This window comes from Colletotrichum higginsianum, chromosome 8 (assembly GCF_001672515.1).
Source record: "Colletotrichum higginsianum IMI 349063 chromosome 8, whole genome shotgun sequence".
In the NCBI taxonomy this organism is placed as follows: domain Eukaryota; kingdom Fungi; phylum Ascomycota; class Sordariomycetes; order Glomerellales; family Glomerellaceae; genus Colletotrichum; species Colletotrichum higginsianum.
Window position 1 is genome coordinate 4032149 of NC_030960.1, and position 23229 is coordinate 4055377.

The following is a 23229-nucleotide window of genomic DNA, read 5'->3' on the forward strand; positions in this document are numbered from 1 at the left end:
AGTACTTTAACCTTATAAATAGTCTTCCTCTTTTAATACTATTACTATTTATTACTCTTATTTTAAATAAGGAGTAAGTAATACTTTAGAAAGTAAAATACTATTAGGAAAAGATTAAATTAGTACTATATTTAACTAGTAGTAATAACTAAGTTAGATATTATATTTGCATGCACACAACTCTTATACTTTCTAACTAACTTAGAGACTTAGTATACTACAGCTATTAATTAGTACATCTAATACCTATACTATACAAGATTTATTATACTATTCTATAGCTGTAATCTAAAGGCCTAAACTCTTCTTATTACTAGAGATACAAGCTTTATAAATAACTTATTAATAAAGTAATCCTCTTAAGAGTATTTTATTTACCTATTTAGAGGACTAATATAATAGAAAGTAGTATACTAGAATACAGTTACTATATTAACTATAGAGGTAGAGCTACTTTACCTTAAGTATACTATAAAGGAGGCAATAGCTCTCTAGTACTTTTTCTAAGATATTAACCTTATACTAGAAAATAAGTAGAAAGTATACTGCAATAACCTTTAGACTATTCGCCTTATTATTAATAAGGGCAAAAGGGTTATAATGCAACTTTAGTATATTAATATTTAGAATATATAGTTACAATAAGAGTATGCAAAAGGAAGCTTTATAGTAGTATATATACTTATAGATAAGATACCTACTAATAGTCTAATAAAGTCCCTATTGCAATTAAAGTTTAAGGACTTCTACTTATAGCTCAACTTTAATAATATGCATTATATAGTTAATAATAAATAGTAGTTAGGAAAAGTCTTATATTTAGGCTACACTTAGAAGAAAGTAAAATCCTACCCTATAGAGTGCACATAAGAATACTAACCCTAATAGCTACTTTATATACTTATTAAGGTATTAGCCTAGGGGAGCTATAAGGACCTCCCTAATAAGAGGCTTAACTACCTTAAGGAGGCAAGCTTTATACTCCTTATAAGGAGTACTAGCCCTAGAGGGTGCAGCAACTGCAACTAGTAAGACAGCAGCTACAAGTAGGAGGTCGAATAGTACTACAGGCTACTTTAGCACTACGCACTCAGGAAGAGCACGCAGCGCATCTACAGCTGTAGGCTCAGGGACAGGGGCGGGATTAGGGGTAGCAGCAGCAGTAGTAGTAATAGTAGCAGTAGTAGCAAAAAGGCACTTAGAGGAAGGGAGCTCTAAGGAGCCCTCAGGCTCCTTCTCCTCCTTAATAGAGGTATTATTAGCTAGAAACAATATTAGCAACTACTAATACTCATTCTACGCGTGCATAAAGGCAAATATACTATTTATCTTATTAATTATTTTAAAATTTATCTATATAAGTAGTTAGTATACTAAGTCTTATTAGTAAAAATGTGCAGCAAAAGTACTAGTACAGTAAAAATAGCTTAAATTTTTACTTATAATAACTTAATAAGAGTATAAAGAAGGAAGAAAAGGAAATAATAATAGGTAGAGTAGAATATTCGCCTATATACTACTTATACTACCTTTAGCTACCCCCTTACCTATTTCAGAAGGAGTTATATAGGTAAAGTAAAGCTATTAACAAAGGTAATACAATATACTACAATATATTTATCCTCAATTTTACTTATTCAATAATTATATAGGCACCTAAGGGATTACTTTTAAGAGGCTATTATGCATTAGTATAAGGGATTTAATTACTTAATTACTTAAATAATTAGGGGGTGTATTATAGGAATACCCTCATACACAAGAAGCTCCCTAAATTAGTTATCTTACATACTACTTTACATACTAATATATATATAACTAACTACATCTTACTCTCTTTACTTTACATAGAATTAAGCATCTTTCTCCCCTATTCTCCTATACCTTACTGTGTACTCTAACTCGTGACACCTATTCAAGTAACAATCTCCTTTAGATGAATAGGCTCGAACCACCCCGCCGGGAACAGATCATTTTCTGAGTCTTCATTCAGCTTTTTCAGCACCTCATTTCCTTCTTCATCCCTGACAAAATAGTCTTGGGCGAGCTTCGTTTCATACGTGCTGAAGATTCTCGCAGTGACGATTCGCAGTTCTGCCCAGGCGACACTGCAAAAAGAAAAAATAATTGATCAGCATTTGGCGTTTCTCGCTTTCAATGTTGCTTCATGATGCAAATATGACATTGTAAAACTCACTTCATGCCAACACACATCCTTGGTCCACTGCCGAAAGGCCAGAAGCTCCTTTGCATCTTCCTGTGTTCTGGACTGTTCCTTGGTATGTCCCAACGTTCTGGGTTCCAGTCGTTCGGGTCATCGTATACTGAGTTGTCCATGTTCACGCTTGCTGGTTGAGCGGAAACAAGCATCTTCTAGATGTCAGCTGCTTTTCCACGGCATAGTGCTGAAATTTAGAGTGGCTAACTTACATTACCCGGAACGAAATGTCCGTCCACCGTGATCCCTCCGGCCGGGACAACTCGGGTCAGAGATCCTGGAATCGGAGGATAACGTCGAAGTGTCTCCCGGAGAAGGCAGTCCAGGTACGGGAGCTTGTTCAGATCGTACAGCTCTTTTCGAGTATTTGGCCGAATACCTGCTAGTTGAAGCTCTTCCCGAAGACGTACTTGGCGGTGATGGTTTTGGGGTAAGGAAAGTTCGTAAACAAGCCACGACAGTGTATCCGGTGTGGTGAGCGAGCCTAATCAATGTAGTCAGTTTCCAGCGTTATGAACTCGGTTTCTGGAAAAGAAGCTCTGTGAGCAGTGTTACCTGCTTGGAAATTGTCCAAGTTGTCGCTTTGAATGTACTCGATGCTTGGAACAGCCTTCGAGCTACCGTTTAATCTTAGGTAATCGGCGAGTGTCTTCGCAGCCAAGACAACACCATCCGTTTTACCGATGGCTTTTACAGCCCTGGCCGTTGACTCTCGGCCCCACGAATGCATCGTAGAAGTAGTGATGAACCAACCCGGAGCTAGTCTCTCCAAAGCCCTTTTCACGCCTGGCGAGGAAACGTTAACCGAGATAAATCTCGTAATTTGGAAGCCACTTACGAGGAAACCAGGAGGACATCAGTACTCCGAGGGTGAAAACGTCCGCTTCCGTAAGCTTTGAGCCCAACAAATCCTCCATCATTTCTCTCTGGCCTTGCTCGTCTCCCAGCAGGTTCAGCCCACTGCTATCGCCATAAACCAACCTTGCCATGATATCTGCAGCCAGCCATCTGAATTGAGGCCAAATATCTCCCCACCCATCTGACTGGGCACCTTTTTGCAAATTCTCCATAAATCGGTCGGTCAACTCATTCATCATGGCCTGACAAGCAGGACTCGCAACCACGGGAGCGGCGTAGGCTCCCGCAACGGCTTTCCGTCTCTGAAAATGGACATCGCCGCATCGGGTGCTTGCCATATTAACATGACCGAATTGTTCCAAGAACTCTGCATCGCCTCGAGGACGGGATAACTTGGGGCTGTGGTTGAAGATGTCGCGTAGAGAGTTGGCAGAGCTGAAGGAAAGAGAAGCCGGCCCGATTTGGACCACCGGTCCGTACTTCGCGTGGAGCGACTGGATGGTGGAGGTGCGTTTCCCTACGCCACGATGGTAAGTGTTTGGTTCGTAACTATATCAAAGGAAAGATTTTACCTTTCATGTCAAATCTAGCCATCCACATCTCTGACACCTTGGCTAAAAATGGACCCGGGAATGGGGATTGTCTGGCCATTAAGAAAGCCCAAGCAATGTAAGAAATGAGTAGAATATACAGTAGTTGTGGCCGCACATAGGTGAAGATGTCCCAAAACGTGGTGGGCAGTGAGAAATGGTGCATCGTGAAGCGGGACAGCAAATCAGTAGGTGATGACAAACTTTGAATGCATAGGAACGGTATATTTAATTACAAAAACGAAATGCCAGCTCCTTTTTATGCTTTTTTATTATTATCTTTTGGATGAGTTCTAAGCTGCTTTGGTGAGTGAAATCTTTTTTTTTATAATCATTGTCATTGGGCCTTGAAATGCCACAAATTGGGAATAAACTCGGTCTCGCTTTCATGATGGGATATAAAATTTACCATTGGCTATTCTTGAGGAGGCTCCATGTAATGCCAAGCCTCTTGGTTCTGTCTTTCGGCAGTCTTGTACTGCGGCCCCCGAAGGCGGCGGCCGCGGGTCCCGCAAGCAGGTCTCTTAAAGTGACATGGCAATATCCGTGAAATGTGTGTGAATGCACCACGATAAACTGGCGCGGACTTGTCGTGGTAGCATCGCCGACCAAAGCAGAGCGCGTTGCAATAGCCCTTGGTTTCCATGCTAACTTTGTAGTCGATACTCTTGAAGTCTTGAATAACCACTACCCGGGCATTGCAGCTGGTTGATTTCCCTCTGGCCATCATCGACTATCTTGCGGCCAGAAAACATCATTATCGGGGCTTTGCGCTGCACAGTCCACATCTTTCTGAATCCATTCTTAGGGGGATGATCGAACGTTGAGGAATATTTGGAGAAGCCACCGTGGGCGTAGTAAACCTGTTCAACAATTGAGTCACGCCCAAACTCGAAACAATAACCTTAAAATGATTCCGTATTCGAGCCAATGGAGTTCATCGCCGAATTGAAGACCGAAGACTAGGTCAGGGTTTCCATCAAGTCTGTCAAGTGGTTGCAAAGGGAAGATATCAAGGCCGGGTTGCAGGAAAGTGTCTGGGTTAGAAGAGCGATGCCTGTGGTAACGCAAACACTCGCATATCCTTGTTCTGAAAAGGCGCGCCTTGGTCAGCTTGAGACTCCCAAACACTTTTTTTTCCATCACAACATTAAAATCATCTCAACCAGCCGGTCCTTCAAAGGGCCTTGCATACAACGTATGACTTGCAAGAAGACATGAATGGGAAGTCGTCTGTAGGATAATATGGAGCGGGGCTGCTGAGCAATTCATCAACTGCTATTACTCCCAACACCACTCGTGGTTTCAAACCGCGGGCACTGCCACAACTCAGACGCTTCGTTAGGTCTCGCGGCCTGATCTTCTGAATGCCACAGCCTGATAGTTGGCTGTATTTCGTGTGTCAGAAGATCTTCCAGCCCAAAGGCAATGGTCGGGCCTTGAGCAACGGAACTATAAACGACCAGACGCTGGAACGGTTCAAGGACGCCGCTGTCGGCAGCTGCTTCATCTATTACAAATCATGAAGGCTCGATGACCAACACCCCCGTGCATGGGACAGTCTCATTCCCAAGAGGTGGCACCTCTTCCAGTACCTAATGGATAGGGAGGCTTACGAAGGCAAACTATGTTAGCTCATGATCTTTGTCATATTTGCGGACCCGGCGCTAGAGCGCAGCGGAAAGCAAGTCACCACGGGCACTGATCCCGGGAATGTACTGCTGTTGTCATCCCACATGGACCGTATCGCCAGATCTTCGGACCAGCCGCAAACATTTGGAGATCTGGTCTCGGCCGCCAGGGATTCTTGCATTCGGTTAGCATGGAATGACCGCTTCTGCATTATCCACGGCTCTCGCGGCAACTGGAAGGCCGGGCCCCCCCTATGATGAAACGCATCTCCGCGAACGCGGCCTGCAACCTTGCCGTGCCGGCTTCCGAAGGCCCCGCTCTTCCGATCGCACGACGCTTGAAACATCCCACCCGGCGTCGCCAACTACTGGGACCGCCAGCTGCTGGGCGGGTCGCTTCACCGCCGGGGTAGGATCTTCCAAGAGCAGTTTCTTAGACTGCGGCAACTTTACTTCGCGCAAGACCAAAGAAATACCGATGCGAAAGCTTTCCCTGTGTTATTCCTCTCCATGAATCGTCGAAAGTCGTCAACAGGTGGCTCACCCTGTCTGAGCACCATAACAGCACCATAACTTTCGACCCCGTACATGTGTGATGCGACCTTGTCACGGCCTACTCCACGTGCTAACAACCTCCACGTGTTTTCGGGGCATTGCAAACACGTTCCAAAGGCTACAAGGGGCAAGTATCTTGCCGGCGTGTGGCCGTCTCAGATCCTGCACGTCTTCACACTAAGGAAAAGGCGCCCAGTTCTTGCATTATTCATGGCCTGTATAAATCAGCCAAGAGACCCTTTTGTGAAACTGCCGATTTATATCTTTATTTAAACAGTCAGCAGTAGTTCAAGGTAGCTTGAACACGTGTCCTCAGCACCCTTTGCGTTCGTGACCGTTGCTATATAAAGGAGTGTATAGGATGGCGGAGACGCAGTGCCATACAGCTACAAAAGAATTAGCCACACAAGAGCAATTAAGAAAACATCAAGAGATGTGGCCACTGCTGTGTCCATGCAGTCTATTCTCTAGATTACTCTTGAGACAATATGCAGACATTCGAGGCGTACCGTTCTCACTTGCACGCAACCCTTCATAGAACTTGCCGTGTGTCTGCACAATGATGCAAGACGTTCGGTTGGACATGGGTCCACTGTTCATGAAAGCATACAATGTCTATTATCCTTGTAGGGGTGTACTGTAGTTGAAAGTAAAAGCTTTTTCTGCGTGTCGGGTAGATTTTAAACTTGCAATAACAGCATAACACAAATCTTAGCTCTGCAGCAGTACATCAGGCTACTCACGCACATACTCAACCCAATTTTCAATGGAATGCAAGACCGAGATAGCAAGGTACAGTGCATCGAGTCTGCCAGGGATCCAACTCATGCAAATGTCACCGGTCCCACCTTCTACGCCTGTGTGCCCAGGAGTTCGGGCTGCCACCCGACAGCCTCCCACATGACGGGCTCCCACATGACGGGCTCCCACATGACGGCCTTCCACATCAATCTTGACAAGGTTGTTGACTGACCTCTGGCTAAGATAGGAATCTTACAATGCTGCCGAATGACAACACAACATGTTGACTCTGGACTACTGTGAAACGGGAGGATTAAGGTTAACACTGGAGTCTTCGTGATGCAAAGGGTGGCTTTTCAGATGAGTCAAACAATTGTTGACTAGTGATGAAAAGGTCAAGCGTCAACTCTAAAAGATCTGAAGCTGTTTCGAGGTTCGTTATCACTTGATCAGATGATGAGTTTGTTCTGAGTTCTGCGAGAGAAACAACTATTTAAGATAGAGCGTGACAACCAACACGTGAGAGCGTTTTGTCGCGCAGGTTTATCAACACTTTCAAATTCTCCCATCCATCAAGTTATATCATAATGGTCCAACAATCAACGCATGCATCCAAACATGATTGGTCCTCTGCCAGCAACCGCGAAGCGGCGAACGCAGCTTCTTGGGCCTCGTCTTCTGCTCAGTCAACTAGCAGCTCACACTCACGCTCCAACTCTTCTTATGCCAACGTATGTGACCAATGCTATCGACGCAAGCTTGGCTGTTCACGTGGTAAGCCCACATGTGATCGGTGTTATCAGTCAGGTCGACAGTGTACATACAGCTTGAGCAGACCAGCTGGCCGTCCAAGACAAAGCCCGGCCGAAAGGAGACGCGAGTATCGGCCTCCTATCTCCAACATTTCCACCGCAGCCAACATCACCAAAAAGAGTGTTGGGAGCAATGAAGAAGAGCCCAGGTCAACGTTGCCCATGATGCCGGAGCGTGAGTTTTCGACTGGGAGCCCCTAAATCATGAAGCACATCAGTAACTAACTGACCATCCAGAAGGCGAGGGCCACATCACAACCGTTGTCAGTGGTCAAGCGGATCGATACCCGCAGGACGTCGATGACATAGACGGCCTATCACCAATAAGTTCCGATAGCATGATGGTGATTGACCCGTCCTTCTGCTCCAAATCAACATCACTCAATTACACGACCGGAGGTGTACAGGATTTACACAAGGCCCTAGCATACCACGAGCAACCAAAACTTCCCACGAGTCAAAACCTCGGACATTCGGAAACCCAGTCTGAACTCTCAAGCATCACACCGAAAGCTTCTCCTTCAGTCACTAATAGCTTCGACTGTGACGACATGGCCTTTGGCTTGTCGCGTTATAGCCAGGCTCCACCGCCATCCTTGTCGTCGCGCCTGGAGGCAGATATGCTAGATTTCGACTTGGGAAGCCATGAGGGGCGCTACGCTATGGAGCCTGCATCGACTGAATCCGCCTCGACCCACAGCGACTTTGACGACGAGGGTTGCCTCTGCCTCTCTGACCTCGTACACTCATTGAATTTCAAGATGGATGTCGGTCGGGGCAAGAAAGACCCCCATGAGGTCATCTGCACACTCAATGAGATCTCTGAGCGCTTCATCCAGTGTGAGGATAATCATAGCAGCCTATGGTACATCGTCTTACTCGCGTTATACCAAGACGCCAACGAGAATCTAAACCAATACAAGGAACCAAGCAGAGAAACTCTCAGCAGGTCTCAATCACAGAGGGATTTACTCGACCAAACCGGTGGCTTGAGTCAGAACAATACCGGTGGAAGAGAATACCAACACTGTCGCCATGGCAACCACCCCGGACCTAACCCTAATATCACCGACTCATGCACAGCTCAGCGGTCTGCTAAGAAACGGAGCATTGTTCTTAAAGCATTTCTTAACCTTTCAACCATTGTTACTGCATTGCCCTTCAAGTTATCAATACCTGATGACGATGCACCCGATCAAGCCTACGTTACTGCATTCGCGAGGAAACTGCTAGGGAAATTCGAGGGTCAGCTGACCAGGGCGATAGAGGTGAAAAAGCTCACGTTGTAGGAGACCTGATAAGGTGGGTTTGGCCTGGTCGCCGCTCAGGAGTTCAAGAAACCAGTTTGATGAAGCCATAGATAAAATACAAACGACATGATATAAAATGTGTTTGTTCTACTAAAGACATAAATAAAAAGCTTGCGGAGAGTAATGTTCTATGTAAAAAATATTGTAAAGAAGAGGACAATTTCAAAACTATTAAACCAGCCTCCCAATTCACTGGTAAATGTGTGACCTTCCTTAGCCCTTAAGCTGTGATATACGCCCGGGACTTCCAGGCATATAAGCGGTGTTGACAGCAGTGTTGGCAAGTTTGCCCGCGCTGACAAGTCTTTTGGATCATGGACGCACCTGGGCCAACTGGAGTCTATCCATAATTATATCTAAGTATATCTTATATACAGGTCCCTTCTGCCTACCTGTTCCTTAGATGCGATGCAGTTTTTGCTCGTGATAAATCACTCGTCCCCTGCGCTTTAATTGTGTTGCGCGCGCTCCGCCAAGGAGCGTATCAGTAGCACCTTGTTTTACGTGACCTGTACCATAGTTCTTCCGTTCGAGGAGTCGTCTATCCACCCTTACGTCTTGTGCATACAAATGCCGTGCTGCCCGCATCCTGCCTTGCGTTGTGGAGCTACACTGCCTGTAACTTGTTGGGTTGTAACAATAAGGTTAATATGCTAGCTTTTTCCCCTTGTCTGCCAGCTGCTACATGACTAACCCTTGCTGCTTGAGTTTTGTGAACAAAAGAATAATGTTGCCATTGAGTCAGCCCGGTAGTTGGGGCCCAGCAAGGTCAAGCATGACTAACTCCTTCAATAACAGTACCTCGATCCTTGATTGAACTATCACATTAACCCCTATTCGGCTAGCACCAGGCTGTGGCAGGCCCTAGGGCAGTACGAGAGTTTTGAGTAATTACAGTACAGGATACTGGTCAGGAGATCAACTGACTCGTATGTGGTAGTCGACTCGTATGCCGTCTCACCATCGTTTTGCACTCCGCTTCCCTCGCAGCTCTCATGACAGAACTTTCCATACCTTGACAAGTGACAGTCATGTGATGCATTGTTTTGGTACCTACATATGGTTCACAGATTTCTCATCGGCTCTTTTTACTTGTTGTCATGTTCCACATCCCATCATCAACCTTGCCATTTTTCAACCGTTGTCTCCGAATCATACGTAATTATACTTGCAGATAGCCAAACATTCTCTCTCGTCAAGCTACCTACCTTCTTCCACTTTCCAAGTCGTTAGAAGCTACCCAAGCCACTTTGTTATGATGCTTTCAAAGGGGTATTCACTTTTGAAGGTCAAAAGTGAGATGGAATTAGACCCCGAAGCTGAAGAACCGGCTATCATACCAAAGTCTCGGATGGCAAGTTTTCAGTTCAACTTAGCTGGTCTAGCTTGTCGCTCCACATGTTTCGTTTTGTTTATTACTGGGGTGGTAATAATAGTATCAACCTTAGGATGGACCCCATCAGACAGATATTGTGCTGCGCAGCTTAGCATTTGGTGTAGGTGCTATTTGCTTTAAACAGTCACGCGTTGCCTTTTGTGCATATGGATTAGTACTAACTGAGTTACTAGCTCCGTTACTGGAAGCAGTTGAGTACGAGGAGCGTGACTGGGAAAATACCTATATCATAGGAGATTCAGGCTTTACTGGCCCTCCAACAGCAGAATTAGAAGCTAAGTGGATAAATGTCAGCCAAGGTAACACTGAAATATATTACTGTTACAACAATCAATATGCATTAGCTAATAGAAAATACACCTCTTCTAGTCCCTGCTCTCGTAATTCCACCTGAGCGTGTTTCTTCCCTTAATAGAAACTTCGAACAAGGCTTTGTTCCAGTATCGTCAAGCTCCCCTTCTTCAGGCTACATCGCTGGGATTGAGGTATTTCATCACCTCCATTGCCTCAATGCGCTGCGGCAATACGTGTGGCGGGATTCATATCCGGAGGACATGGTCCCGGACCTACTCAAGTCGATGGAAGGCGCCCGGAAACATGCACAACATTGTATTGAAACGCTTCGTCAGGCTCTTATGTGCACCAGCGACATCACCCCGTATCTTATTTACAAGACGGAGGACCCCTCTCCTGGGTCGGAGCCAGCTAGAGAGGATTTCCAAGCGTCCCACAAATGTAGGAAATTTCCCAAACTATTGGAATGGGTGATGGACAATGGGATTCCGCTTTCTGAGTTGACGGCCCTACGCGAGGATATGTAGTAGAGTTCCCGATGCTCTCAGTTGAATGCTTTGATTTTACTTTTGCTATCACGATGGAAATATCTATTGCTTCTGATTTCAGGTGTGTTTAGACGACAAATTCTTTCCTAAAACAATAGGGATAATGTAGTTGATAAGCGAGCTGGAAAGACAAGTGAGACCCGTTCGACGTCCCAAACAGTCCCTCGACGACAGATACCTTGGCACGATGCCATCAGTAGAGAAGAGCCGAGAGAGGCTACCCTTACAAAGACCACGAACCCTGGCATCAACAGAATCACAACACAGCTGCTTCAGGCATGCAGGGACCTTCTATTCAAGGCTATTAGACAGCTATCTTAAGTCTGCATACAGACAGGCTACTTCCCTCAACTGTTCCGCAGAGCAGAGGTTATTATAATCTAGAAGATAGGGAAGAGAGCTCCCTAAAAGCTACATCTTAGAAGCTAATAGCCCTGATATCTCAACTAGATTAGGCTTAAGGACACAACAATAGAGAACTCTTCCCTTGCCTGCGGGCTGCCCTAGGGCTCCCCGCTGTCAATAACCATTTTCCTGTTGTATATTGCAGACATCCAAGCAGAACCCAAGCTCTATAGAGGCCATCCGTCTTCTTCAGATATTCGAGTGAAAAGCGAGGGGGTAACAAGAAAGGGGCTAGAGAGATAACTGTGGGACACTATGGTTGATAGACAGCGATATAAAGTTTCAACGACTCATTATTGCTTTAAATCCGATGCAATATGGAGCACATTGGTACGACGACTCAGTGTTGACAGATCAAATTCCGAGAATCATGAAAGAGGCCCAAAACATCCGAGTCTGCGGCATAATCAACAATGAACTAACAACTGTATATCTGATACTGCTTGGGGCACAAGTCGATCAGACCCCAAAGGAGTGAAAGGGCACACTTCGGGCATCTATTTAGGTTCTCGCTAAACCGGAAGTTAATATGTCCCTTCGGTTTGCTGTAAACGCACGAGTCATTTGAAGTCAAATATCGGACATAACTCCTGGTATTGAATCTAGTCTGTGCAAGCAGTTCTAATAGCCTGCTTTTGTAAGATAATAGTTCCGTTGTTTATTTCCGAAGCTACACCTATACGTTCCAGGTTAATGTTATGTGTTATAGTACCAACCTAAATACACACACACAAAATACTTCCGTGTTCTCAACTAACTTTTCATTACAACGTTACACACTATAGTTGAATATTTAGGGAGGTGTAGAAAGCTAGTATCTTAAGTAATTAGCCATTTCAGTGCAACTAACATAATTCACACTGTAGCGGTTCGCCTAAATGCCGCCGTACTTAGGCAGAAGTTATGCATTACAGGTCTTAAATCCTATGTTTCTTCTCTTTACTTCAGCATCTGAAATAGTATTTTAATATAACTTCACAAATAATTACCGGCATTAAGCAAGGAGCACACCCTGCCCAACGGATGTTAAAGAAACAATAACCTTCTTATTATCCGAAGACTTTAGATAAGGACGTACTCAGGGCACAATGTCAGGGACTATAATGTTGACCTTTTCATCCAACGCAACATAAGGTTTGGCTTCAGCACTTACATGGAATACATCTGGCAGGAGTATTTCACAATTTCACCGCTGGTTTCGTTACATCCAGTACATCGAAAATGCAACATTCTTATTACAGGAAATGTCCTCAATCAGTCGACTTTGACGAGGTAGACAATACCTATTCATACAATCTACTAAGTCGTTCCTGGTGGTGCAGTGTCAAATCACCTCGGCTGATGGCCGTCGGCGGTCTCTTTGCTTTATCTTTGATGATATCACTTGAATTTATCTTAGTATATCATTACGATCATACCACAGTACCCAGCATAACGACATGTGGCAATAGTCCAGATGAGGCACGAAAGCGTGGATGCCGCTTTGAATCACACAATTTTGCATGGACACCACCTGAATGCTACGATGAGGAGCTTAACCAAATGTGGGACTCGAAGCCTTGGGGATACTCACGCGATCCGGAGGGAACCGACCTTATCTCGTCGTTGGAGGCGCGACAGGGCGATCTAGAGTGGGCATATGTCACGCTTAACCAACACATGTCGCATTGCGTCCTGATCTGGCAAAAGTACCAACGTGCCGTTATGTTTAATCGACCGGCCGACAACTGGACCACTAGTTTTGCTCACACACGCCATTGTGGGCATATGTTAGTACAGTGGGACCTCAACCATAGCGAGTACAACAGCATCCTGTACACAAAGTATGTGTCCTGCGGGTACGAGTGGAAGCACCCGGATCCTCAGATACAGCAACTCATGACGGGGCCCATGCATAATGGTCTGACTGGCGACGGTGGCAACCATGCAGATATTTATGGAGCTAAAGAAATCGAAAGAGGCCATGAAAGAGAACACCATCTGTAGCTCAAGTCGCAGATAGATTTGTTATTAAGGTTGAAGTGATTCAACCCGCTGTAGAGCTGTATTCCTATATTATCAATTACATGTTTACGTTACAACCTACCTATGCCTACCTCTTAATTTCATACAAATTGCGCTTTTGCTCTCCGTGCCACGGATCGGTTCTCCGCACCATGCTGACGATTTTCCTATAGCTGGTACTTGCAGCGTAGTGCGCCAATGTAGTAATAGTAACAAGCCGGGCAAGTCAAACTACCTGTTTTTCGGCCACCTCCATTTCAACCACCTAGAAGTTGAGTTTGTAATGTAGTTGTAGTTATGTAGCGCGCTTGCTTATTGTTTACGTTAACTATAGTGTACTATAGAAGAGCCTGTTTTGGTAGGAAGTCTGTGCAGGATGTAGGGCTACGCACAATGTAGTATTATTAAATTAAAGCAAGATTTGGAGTACAGGAGTAGAGGCATTGCACTGTGTAGTAATAACTGAAGCCTACAGCTGTCTACATTACATATCCCTTAGGGGATCTACCGCAAGGGCGGCTGCAATTTTGCCACTACAACGTTAAATACAAAATAAGTCAATATTGTTATACACATCCTATAACAAAAGGGCTAAGATGCTACGGCTACAAATATAACCACTTTGAGACTCAAGGATTAGACTCTACTTAGATCCCTTTTTAAGTGCAGCTAACTGCAGTATCTTAAGGCTTTATCCTAAACAGCCTTAAGTGCAGTTGTAAAGGATATTGCAGATTACAGTAGGGAAGAGCAGCTAAAGTAGAGTAGAAGATATAAGTTCTACAATGTTATATAAATAACTTAGAGGGAAGCAATTGTCTATAAAGGTATTAATTAGGTGTATACAGATAGATAGAATTCGCTGCAAGTCTTAACAATTAATATTGTTCTTAAATAGGGTATAATAAAGTGTTTGGATTTATATTTAGGCTTAAGAGATATAATGTACTTGTTTTCAGTATCTATACTTTAATGCCTTTCTTAATTAAAGCCTTATAACTCCTACTTCTACTTCTGTAGTCTGTCTAACTTTTGCTAGAGGTTTCCAGTACTTTTAATTATTAAATTATCTAGAGAGAATAATAATAGTAGTATCTAGACTTACTAGAAAATAAGATGTGCTAAAAGTAAGCAGCTAATAGCACATTACTTGTTTAGTACTTTATAAGGACTCTTATTAGTAAGAAAGAAATAGCATTCTATTCTACTAGTAGCCTAAACTTAGGTACAAACTCTCCTATACTACTTAATATAAAGCTTAAATCCTTAATTTAAAGTTACTTAAATAAGGGCTTACTTATTATAAGTCTTAGAAGGCAAATTGGAGGCTAGGCTCACGCTTCTCCTCCTTGTGCTCAGTCTGGTCGCGCTTGAAGGCAAACTGAAGGCTAGGCTCGCGTTTCTCCTCCTCATGCTCAGTCTGGTCGCGCTTGAAGGCAAACTGGAGGCTAGGCTCACGCTTCTCCTCCTCATGCTCAGTCTGGTCGCGCTTGAAGGCAAACTGGAGGCTAGGCTCACGCTTCTCCTCCTCATGCTCAGTCTGGTCGCGCTTGAAGGCAAACTGGAGGCTAGGCTCACGCTTCTCCTCCCCATGCTCAGTCTGGTCGCGCTTGAAGGCAAACTGGAGGCTAGGCTCGCGTTTCTCCTCCTCATGCTCGGTCTGGTCGCGCTTGAAGGCAAACTGGAGGCTAGGCTCACGTTTCTCCTCCTCATGCTCGGTCTGGTCGCGCTTGAAGGCAAACTGGAGGCTAGGCTCACGCTTCTCCTCCCCATGCTCAGCTTGCTTGCTCTCGTAATTAAGCTTCAAGTCAGATAAATCATCTCGCTGATTGAGACTCGTGTTATTTGTGCCTGTTGGCACTGTTGTTTATACATTAGCCATGCAGCTTAGTTGTGTTTCCGTTTTTTATGGAAAGGAACTTACAAGCTAGGGCGTTAAGAGCCAAGAAGAGGACAGGAACGCCCATTATAGTTGTAACTTGGACCATCGTGAAGTATGAAGCCGAGTAAGTTTAGTTGGCGGATAAGGAGGAGTAATATAGCGGGAGATTGTTATGCTACTAGAGTAGTATATAGGATGTGATACAGCTACTTTAACAGTTAAATTGCTGTGGGAGTGATGATTCAAACGAAACCATATTCAGGGTGCAGACTCGGCGTCTTTATACGCAACTGGATGTACTTCTGCAGGTAGTATCAATGACCCATATTCATCTTGCAAGGGAAACAAAATCGCGAGCATGGAAGTTTTGGTAGGGGAAGCCTTGGGGTTCAGCGCTCTGTTCACAAGTGTGGAACCTATGTCTGCATCCACATCCCTTGACCCCACGCTGCATCCTCTGATCTTTGCAACACTCACGTTGTTAATCTCCGAAGTGAGTCCCGGGTATTGTTTTAGCGTTTGTTGACCATGTATGTTTGCCGGAAGTTCGCTCCACGTAACCTGCTAGGACTACCCTAGCTGTAAATGCTTGCGCATGGGTAACAGCATAGCGTTGTAGTTCACTAAAGAATGAGAAAATGTCCGCGGTGCGATGATAGGTCCATGTTAGATACGGAATAGCTGAAATCGTTTTTCTAATTTGCAGACTGACCTTTCTTTTTCCTTCTCTTATTCGCACAGTTTCTAAGCAATCATTGTTGTCTATACTCATTGCATCTATCCCATCTTTGTCACTGTAGTTTTCATTCCACGTCTACAATGAAACAGCAGGAGTACAACCCCGTTGAGGTTGTCAACTCTAGCGTTGATGATAGTTGGCCTGAAGGGGACGACTGTTTAACATTAAAGCCAATCAGAACACAACGACAGGCGAAAAGAAATTTGCGTGGTTGGATGAAGATTCAATTCGGGTTGTGGCTGATTAGCTTCACCATGCTTTGTGTACTTTTACAGAGGGAGTTTATGACCAAGAAACCTTTCGTTTCGATGGTTGGGTCGTTTGAAACAGGATTTCAGACCACCGAACTCCGTAAGCAGGAGATTTACTCATAATATCAAATAACAATACTGACCATTGCATCAGGTTCTGCATTCGAGACAATTCAAATCTACAGGACGACTTTTGATCAACCAGAAGACACCTCAGTCGCTGCTAAGGCTCCCTCCACATACGCAGGCAAACCGTCTACCGAGATTGACAATGCCTGGCGAATTCTTGTTGCTCGTAAGGCTTTCGGGTGCTTTGAATATAAATACGACTGCGAGCTAATTGTTTCTTCCCTTCACTAGCCACTGTCCTATATCTACAGGAAAACGAGATTGGCGAGTACAAGGATAAAACCGTCAAAACTGACAAAGGTTGGGTCGCCGGGTAAGTAAAACCGAAATCAGATTAACTCTCTGCGTCCGGCGCTCTCGCCAAATGCATATTGCTAACTCTGTTCATTCACCCAGCATGCAAGTATACCACTATCTTCACTGTGTGAATGCCCTACGGCGCGGTGTATACCAAGACGTATATGGCACTCCATCTACAGCCCATCTCGTCCATCTCGATCACTGCGTTGACATGCTTCGGCTGGCTGTGCAGTGCCAATCGGACATGACACCGATGTTGTACTTTCACCGGGATAATGATGTTGAGACTATGTTGATTAAGTCACACGACCATACTTGTCGCAACTTTAAGACTTTGCATGAGTGGGCAGTGGCCCGATCTACGTGCAAAGATAACATAACCTGTGCAATTGACGTAGGAAGAGAAGTCGGCGGAGAAATGTAAATACCTCTTAGTATTAAGACTGCTTAATATTTCAAGTATTAAGCCAATCTATACAATTCATTGTATCTTTTTTTGCCTAAACTCTTCGTCATTTAGAAGACTATTGATTTTTCCGTCCTTAGTTTGAATTTTATTAATAGAGTTGTTATGCTAGCTTAAACAATTAATATAGGACGCAGTATTCTCATCATTATAATTTATCTAAATAGTTCATCTTATATTTGCTTCTTGGAGTTATTACTTGTAGGCGCTAGAATAGTAGGCACTCTAGACTTTTCTCTATGAAATTTAATTTACTGTAAATGCACAGTAGTACAGTTTTACTTCTTTTGTAAGGTCTAGGCTAATATGTTGTTTTGCTTTACTGTTTTCTGTAGGGACGCTGCTGAAAGGGGCAAAGGGCGCCCCTAATTCCATGTACTGGCTATCTGTTTACAAAATACCATCTTACAACCAGTCATTATTGTTCTATAATCGAGTAACTAATATTTCCACCTATTAGTGGAAAGAAACCTGACTGTGTTTGTAGGGGAAAGGGCTATGGAGGAGGTCTAAGTTAAAATCCGGACCATGGATGGGTCCAATAGAACCTAGCCCTGTAAGGTTTAGTAAACTTCGGATAATATCGGTTATGGAGAAAAGCACGCTTGGAGTGTTAGGAGGGGCAAGATGGTGATGCAGCCATTTAACTTCCGGTACCATCAGTGTCCTTTAGCAAGATTCCGCACAATCAAGTATTAAGTAGGATTCTCCAAAAGTTCCATCTGCCGCTCAGTATTTCCCTCACCCGCTATTACTCTTTTGATACCACTTACTGAAATTCTCTTTTTCATTCCTGTCACTCCAGCCATATCCTGGACTACTCTTCACTAGCAGAGGCATTAATCCCAAACATGTCTCGATCCTCATCAGACGCAGGGTGTGACGAGAATGCATTTTTCATTGAAAAGTCGATCCAAGACCAACCCCGATTCGTCCATTCGAGACGGCGCATCACAGCAACCGTCTTCTGCGGACTTGCGCTAGGGATCGCCACCTTCATTTTAATTCTTGGCATCCTTGTAGTCACAATTTCGTTCTACATACATCAGATTGGCGTCAATCCGCTACACTTTTCCTTCGAGGACTCTGAACAGCAGCATGCAGCGATACCGCCACGGTACTTCGCCAACCAATATCCCATCAAACACGACGCGGTGGGAGCTTACATCAACTGTCCATTAGACTCGCCCCAAGCGGCTCGAGAGGCAGGTTGTTCATTCGACCTCCTAATCAACGGCTACGTACCGAACCCTTGTTTCGATTTTGAAATGAACAAATACTTTATGGAAAAGGCCGACTTTGGCTATTACAAAGACGAGGCGGCAACAACCGTTATTCCCCAATCGGAGCTGATCGCCGGCGATTTCGAGAAGCACAAGGTCGTATGGTTATCGACCGACTCGCACTACCACCATTGCATGTATATCGTTAACGGCTCGAGTCGCGCCCATTCGCGCATGGGCTTTGTCTTCCTGGACAGTTACCTAGACCAGTGGCACCTACAGCATTGCATCAGCGTCATCATGGAGCCCCGCCCGCCCTTGCCCTTTCAGCGCATGGCCACACCTATGATGGCAGCCTTCCTCGCCGAACATCGCTGTTACCTTCGCGACCTATCGCCCACGCCCCCTGATAACCCTGGTGCAATTACGACTGCATTAACACATCCGCAAATAGAGTCCCAGATGTACAATTAAGGAGGGGGGTAGAGGGAGAAAGGGCAGGTCCATAACAACAGTGGTCAATAAGAGTACAATATTTGACTGTTTCATCTACATAGCAGTTAGAGCTCAACCAATCAATGCGAAGCAAGTTGAGTCTTTCCCGCCAAGAGTAGAATCCTTCATTGCAAACTATCTGCTCCTTCGTGATAAGTACAATGCTTGATAGGTATGTAGTAATGCCATTAAGGTCTTATGTAACAATTGTAGTACAGCCAAAGCGATAGAGAATGTGTCTGTCCAAACACACAAGAGTTGACTAGAATCAATTCCTTTAGAGCCATTCCTGGTTGTCTTAAAAAGGGAACATCTTGTACATGCATGTTGCTATTTCTTTCCTCGCCCTCACCCAGCTAGGTAGTAAATTGTAGGTTTCTTAAACTCCTAATGTAGTTGCCATTTTCTTTATTCTTTAATAATATCTCTTAACGCTAAAACAATTAAGACTGGCATGTTAAATCTAATCCTCATCGTTTTGCAATAGAAGTTTTGTTTCTGCTGACGATCTAGATCAAACATCCCACGACGCCCAATGCAACCGGTGCGGTGATCCGTAGCAGGCCAACTACATCCGGCATAAGTGGGACTGTGCAACAAGTATGCCCGACTGTGTTAGTGTTCGTTTATTTGGCTGCTCATTTTGCGGCCGAGAGCCTTACGGAAAATAACAAATTATTGCCTAAAGAAAAAAGCTTGGCCCTATGTAAGGTTCTGTGAAACAACGGGTGAGAACAGAGGCATGTATCTATTATCCGACCACTGCCCTACCCTGCTCGCTAGGGCACTCTGACTCGGTGTTTGTTCCACGGTACCGGTTTGGTGAGTGTTCAGCTCGGAGATTCTGAACAAGCCGAAGTTGAGGGCACTGACAAACGTTATTTCACGGAGATAGACATACCCTGGCTTTCATTGAGGCAGTCTCAGTGGATCTCACTTCTTGGTAATCCTGTCGCCTTGGGAAGTGAGTTCATAAGTGAAGGAGGCCACAGTGTGGGGATTCGGTGCTCTCACCGCTCTCAAAAACATATTGCCCTCGTCCTACGATTTCCCGCCGACATTTCATTACATTAAATCAATCAGCGACAATGAACTGGCATTATCGTTTCTATGAGCACACAGAAGCAGGCAACCGCGCATCACTGGAGATGCTGGCTCGGTACGGGGGCTATGTTCAGCTTTCGACCATAGTCCCCATCGTAATGATATTGGCGGCCAGAGCGGCATTGCAGTTATGGGAAGCGTTGTCATCCAAAATTCGACATACGTCCTATGAAAATGTTGTATGCTCAGAGGAGATAAAAGTCGAAGAAAGAACCAGCGATGCCAACATGAACCCCTACTTCCCAATAATTCGGCGGTTGAAATGGTGGTTCGGCCACGAACAATCCATAGCTGGCTGCAACTGTGGCACTCGTGGTCAACTTGTCGTTGGAGGCACTTCTGTTGCCTGGATTCTATGTTTGTGCTTTCTCGAAACAGGAGACAGTATGTTACAAGTTCTCATCCTGCTTGTATAGATTCCCCTTGTTTCTAATGTATACATTCCAGACTACAACCATTTGACAAAGAGATTCGCCATGTTGGCCGTGGCTCTCTTCCCGGTGCAATTCTCTTTATCGATGAGATATGCCAACCCAGTGGCTTTAGCTCTCGGATCATCGCATGTGGAGCTAAATCAATGGCACGGCCTGCTTGGCTGCATCATTCAAGCCCTCCTCACATGTCACGCAGCCCTATACATCAACAAATATATTCAGCTGGGTGTCTTATCAGATGCATTCCGTTTTCCCGTTGTTATTACTGGTTTCGCAGGCTTTCTTGGCCTGAGCACGCTGAGTCTCTCATCAACGGCTGTGGTACGCCGTTACTCACATCGGCTTTTTTTTATCACACATGTTCTGTTGGCTTTTGCCCTTCCCGTACTGGTTTTCTTCCACGTAAACCCTGCGAGGATATATATGGCGCAAGCTCTAGGGATTTTCCTTCTGGACAGAGGCCTGCGAAAATGGCTGGCATTCACTGCACAAGCATCGCTCCACCTCGTTCCTGGTACCGACTTGATCAGGATTACAATCACGGCCCCGTCGAAACTGGCTAGGTTGCTTCAGAGACATCCAGGGTCTTATGTCTACGTCGCCATCCCGCCAGAATCTCGCCCGGTCCCAAATCATCCAATCGCCATGCTCAACCTGGCTTTCAAATTCATCGATAATCCATTCACGGTCGCCGCTGTCAACGAAGCGTCCTGCGAGCTAACTTTGATCGTGCGAAAGCGCAATGGCCCAATGACGCGTCATCTTGGCAGCCTAGCAGCTAACTGTTCAAGAGAAAGCAGTAGATGTGGCGAAACATTTCCTATCCGCATCGAAGGTCCCCACAGAACTGCAAGACAATTCAATAATGTCCTTGTTCGAGGTGGTTTCGACCGCGTCTTGATATTCGCTGGTGGCATAGGCGCAACCTTCACACTTCCCGTCTACCAGCACATCTTACAGGAAAACCCTCAGGCACGCGTGGACATGTTCTGGGCTTTACGATGTGCTAGCGACGCTGCCTGGGCCACCACTGCTTCAGAGATGCAAGAGAGCGTCCTAAAGGATGAGCGGATACACATCTTCATCACCAGGGAGCAACAGGCCAAGGAGGAGGAAGGAGAAGCACTAGAAGGTACAGCGAATGCAGACTCTGTTTATCATTTGGAACCGGGAGTTGCAGATACGTCTCGGCGCTGTCGCACCCGGCAGACATTATCAGGGGTCAGATACACCCTTCAGCGCCCAAACCTAAAAAGTATTGTGGATGGTGCCTTTCAAGACCACCCGGAAGATCGCGTAGCGATTTTGGTATGCGGTCCACTGGCACTGAAACGGGAGCTACGAGAACAAATCGATCCTTGGGTTAAACGTGGGCGGCATGTATGGTGGCAGTATGAGACTTTTAGTTCGTGAGATGTCCGTAAAAGCGTGGAGACATATCCCGCGGAGACGTCATCCATCGTGAACAGGGATTTCAATCGTTTTTATAAATAAGTTGTTAGCTGATATGACGATCTGTGGACCATAGCCGACTAGAGACTGGGCAATCACAATCCAGTTGAATACGTTGTAGCATTCGTTTGGAAACGTAGTTACAAAATGTCTAAAGTTCAATAATGCAATGGGTGTAAGTGAGAGGCACCTCAAACAATCAGCCAAATTCCAACCAAACTTTTCAGTGTCATAGGAGCGTAACTAAACCAAGGCTGCCGAAGACTTCAGGCAAGCAAACATTAGTATGGTTCCTTTTTCATTTGCAGTACAGTCGCGTGTGGCACTGTTCGGTACACAGAACTGCTACATTTTCAATTCCAAACTGTTCAATTGATTGCTAATAAATGTGCCATTTAAGCTGGATAGAAATGCTCTCTAAAGTGGTACTTGGCATGTCCCAAAATCCATCTTGCTAAATGTTACAATGAGGTCGGCCTCAATTATCTTGCGCGGATTCATGTACTCCACACAATGTTCAAAATGCTCCTCCTCAGTCATGTAAGTATTAGAAGCTACGACCTCCTGAGGACTTCTCCGCGCTGCTTCCAGATACCTTCTGCGCAACTGCCTCATGGTAAACTCGCAGTGCGTGATGTGGTATTCCATAGTGACCCAAAACTCAGTATCCCCCTGTTTGGCGAGTTCCTGGGTGATCTCACGCGTGCCGTTCTTATCGGCAAAGTAGTGCCACGGCAAGCTGTTGAATTCGTCGTCCATCTTCTTGTCGTAGCATTGGCCTGGCACCCAACGAACATCCACCAGGCTGTACACGCAGCCATTGGCGCGGGCTTCGGTAGGAGAGTTGCCGCAATGCAGAAGCTTGTGCGAGGGCGGTGCCGAGCCGAAATGGACTATGGCGATAATTGAAATGGCTAGTGCAGCAAAAATCAGGGTTGTAAGTCCAAGTTTAGGTGACAGGAAGGGTATGCCAAAAATGCTAATCTTCGAGGATCTGGAAGGAGTAGATAGAATAGTTTTCTGATTTTCAGTCGTCGGTAACGTTTGGTAATCGGAAGCTCGGCTTCGGATGTGTTTATGCTTTTTAAAGGGAGATAACATGATGACAGAATACGCACGAGCGAAGGTATGTTAGATCTTTCCCCAAAATTGTATGTGTAATGATGAATCTCTTTCTGGAGGAACGTCAATGTGGTAAATGCGAATCTAGAAGCCGCAGTAACGCTACGTGTCCTAGCCTATGTAATTCGTTATGTAGCATAAGTCAGCAGGTACACACACAGTCCCGGATCTTTTGAGCAGCCATGAATGGAAGAGGCGACATGTCACCGGACAACATGACTCAATTGACATGGTTTCAAACTCTGGATATTAACCGAACAAAAACTCCCG

At 45.1% G+C, this 23229-nt stretch overlaps 9 protein-coding genes across 9 annotated transcripts; 6 read left to right on the plus strand and 3 right to left on the minus strand.

The window, feature by feature from the left end:
* Positions 1-1915: 1915 nt before the first annotated feature.
* Positions 1916-3832, minus strand: CH63R_12176 (Benzoate 4-monooxygenase cytochrome P450; the record flags this gene model as incomplete). Its single annotated transcript, XM_018307150.1, has 6 exons — positions 1916-2108; positions 2198-2373; positions 2431-2702; positions 2774-3004; positions 3057-3593; positions 3649-3832. 6 exons carry the CDS (start codon positions 3830-3832, stop codon positions 1916-1918), a joined length of 1593 nt encoding a protein of 530 aa, XP_018153991.1.
* A 3379-nt stretch (positions 3833-7211) lies between these two features.
* CH63R_12177 (uncharacterized protein) lies at positions 7212-8694 on the plus strand (the record flags this gene model as incomplete). The annotated part of the gene is made up of 3 exons (XM_018307151.1): positions 7212-7367; positions 7409-7580; positions 7643-8694. The coding sequence occupies 3 exons, from the start codon at positions 7212-7214 to the stop codon at positions 8692-8694; spliced, it is 1380 nt and encodes a 459-aa protein (XP_018153992.1).
* A 1276-nt stretch (positions 8695-9970) lies between these two features.
* Positions 9971-10932, plus strand: CH63R_12178 (Tat pathway signal sequence; the record flags this gene model as incomplete). The annotated part of the gene is made up of 3 exons (XM_018307152.1): positions 9971-10211; positions 10285-10410; positions 10481-10932. 3 exons carry the CDS (start codon positions 9971-9973, stop codon positions 10930-10932), a joined length of 819 nt encoding a protein of 272 aa, XP_018153993.1.
* Positions 10933-12579: 1647 nt separating this feature from the next.
* CH63R_12179 (Major facilitator superfamily transporter) lies at positions 12580-13344 on the plus strand (the record flags this gene model as incomplete). The annotated part of the gene is made up of 1 exon (XM_018307153.1): positions 12580-13344. One exon carries the CDS (start codon positions 12580-12582, stop codon positions 13342-13344), a length of 765 nt encoding a protein of 254 aa, XP_018153994.1.
* Positions 13345-13700: 356 nt separating this feature from the next.
* CH63R_12180 (uncharacterized protein) lies at positions 13701-15350 on the minus strand (the record flags this gene model as incomplete). The annotated part of the gene is made up of 3 exons (XM_018307154.1): positions 13701-13746; positions 14745-15222; positions 15287-15350. The coding sequence occupies 3 exons, from the start codon at positions 15348-15350 to the stop codon at positions 13701-13703; spliced, it is 588 nt and encodes a 195-aa protein (XP_018153995.1).
* Positions 15351-16237: 887 nt separating this feature from the next.
* CH63R_12181 (uncharacterized protein) lies at positions 16238-16680 on the plus strand (the record flags this gene model as incomplete). The annotated part of the gene is made up of 3 exons (XM_018307155.1): positions 16238-16334; positions 16389-16529; positions 16595-16680. 3 exons carry the CDS (start codon positions 16238-16240, stop codon positions 16678-16680), a joined length of 324 nt encoding a protein of 107 aa, XP_018153996.1.
* Positions 16681-18397: 1717 nt separating this feature from the next.
* On the plus strand, positions 18398-18826 carry CH63R_12182 (uncharacterized protein; the record flags this gene model as incomplete). Its single annotated transcript, XM_018307156.1, has 1 exon — positions 18398-18826. One exon carries the CDS (start codon positions 18398-18400, stop codon positions 18824-18826), a length of 429 nt encoding a protein of 142 aa, XP_018153997.1.
* Positions 18827-19935: 1109 nt separating this feature from the next.
* CH63R_12183 (Ferric reductase like transmembrane component) lies at positions 19936-21798 on the plus strand (the record flags this gene model as incomplete). The annotated part of the gene is made up of 2 exons (XM_018307157.1): positions 19936-20335; positions 20399-21798. The coding sequence occupies 2 exons, from the start codon at positions 19936-19938 to the stop codon at positions 21796-21798; spliced, it is 1800 nt and encodes a 599-aa protein (XP_018153998.1).
* A 456-nt stretch (positions 21799-22254) lies between these two features.
* On the minus strand, positions 22255-22938 carry CH63R_12184 (Major facilitator superfamily transporter; the record flags this gene model as incomplete). Its single annotated transcript, XM_018307158.1, has 1 exon — positions 22255-22938. One exon carries the CDS (start codon positions 22936-22938, stop codon positions 22255-22257), a length of 684 nt encoding a protein of 227 aa, XP_018153999.1.
* Positions 22939-23229: the final 291 nt, after the last annotated feature.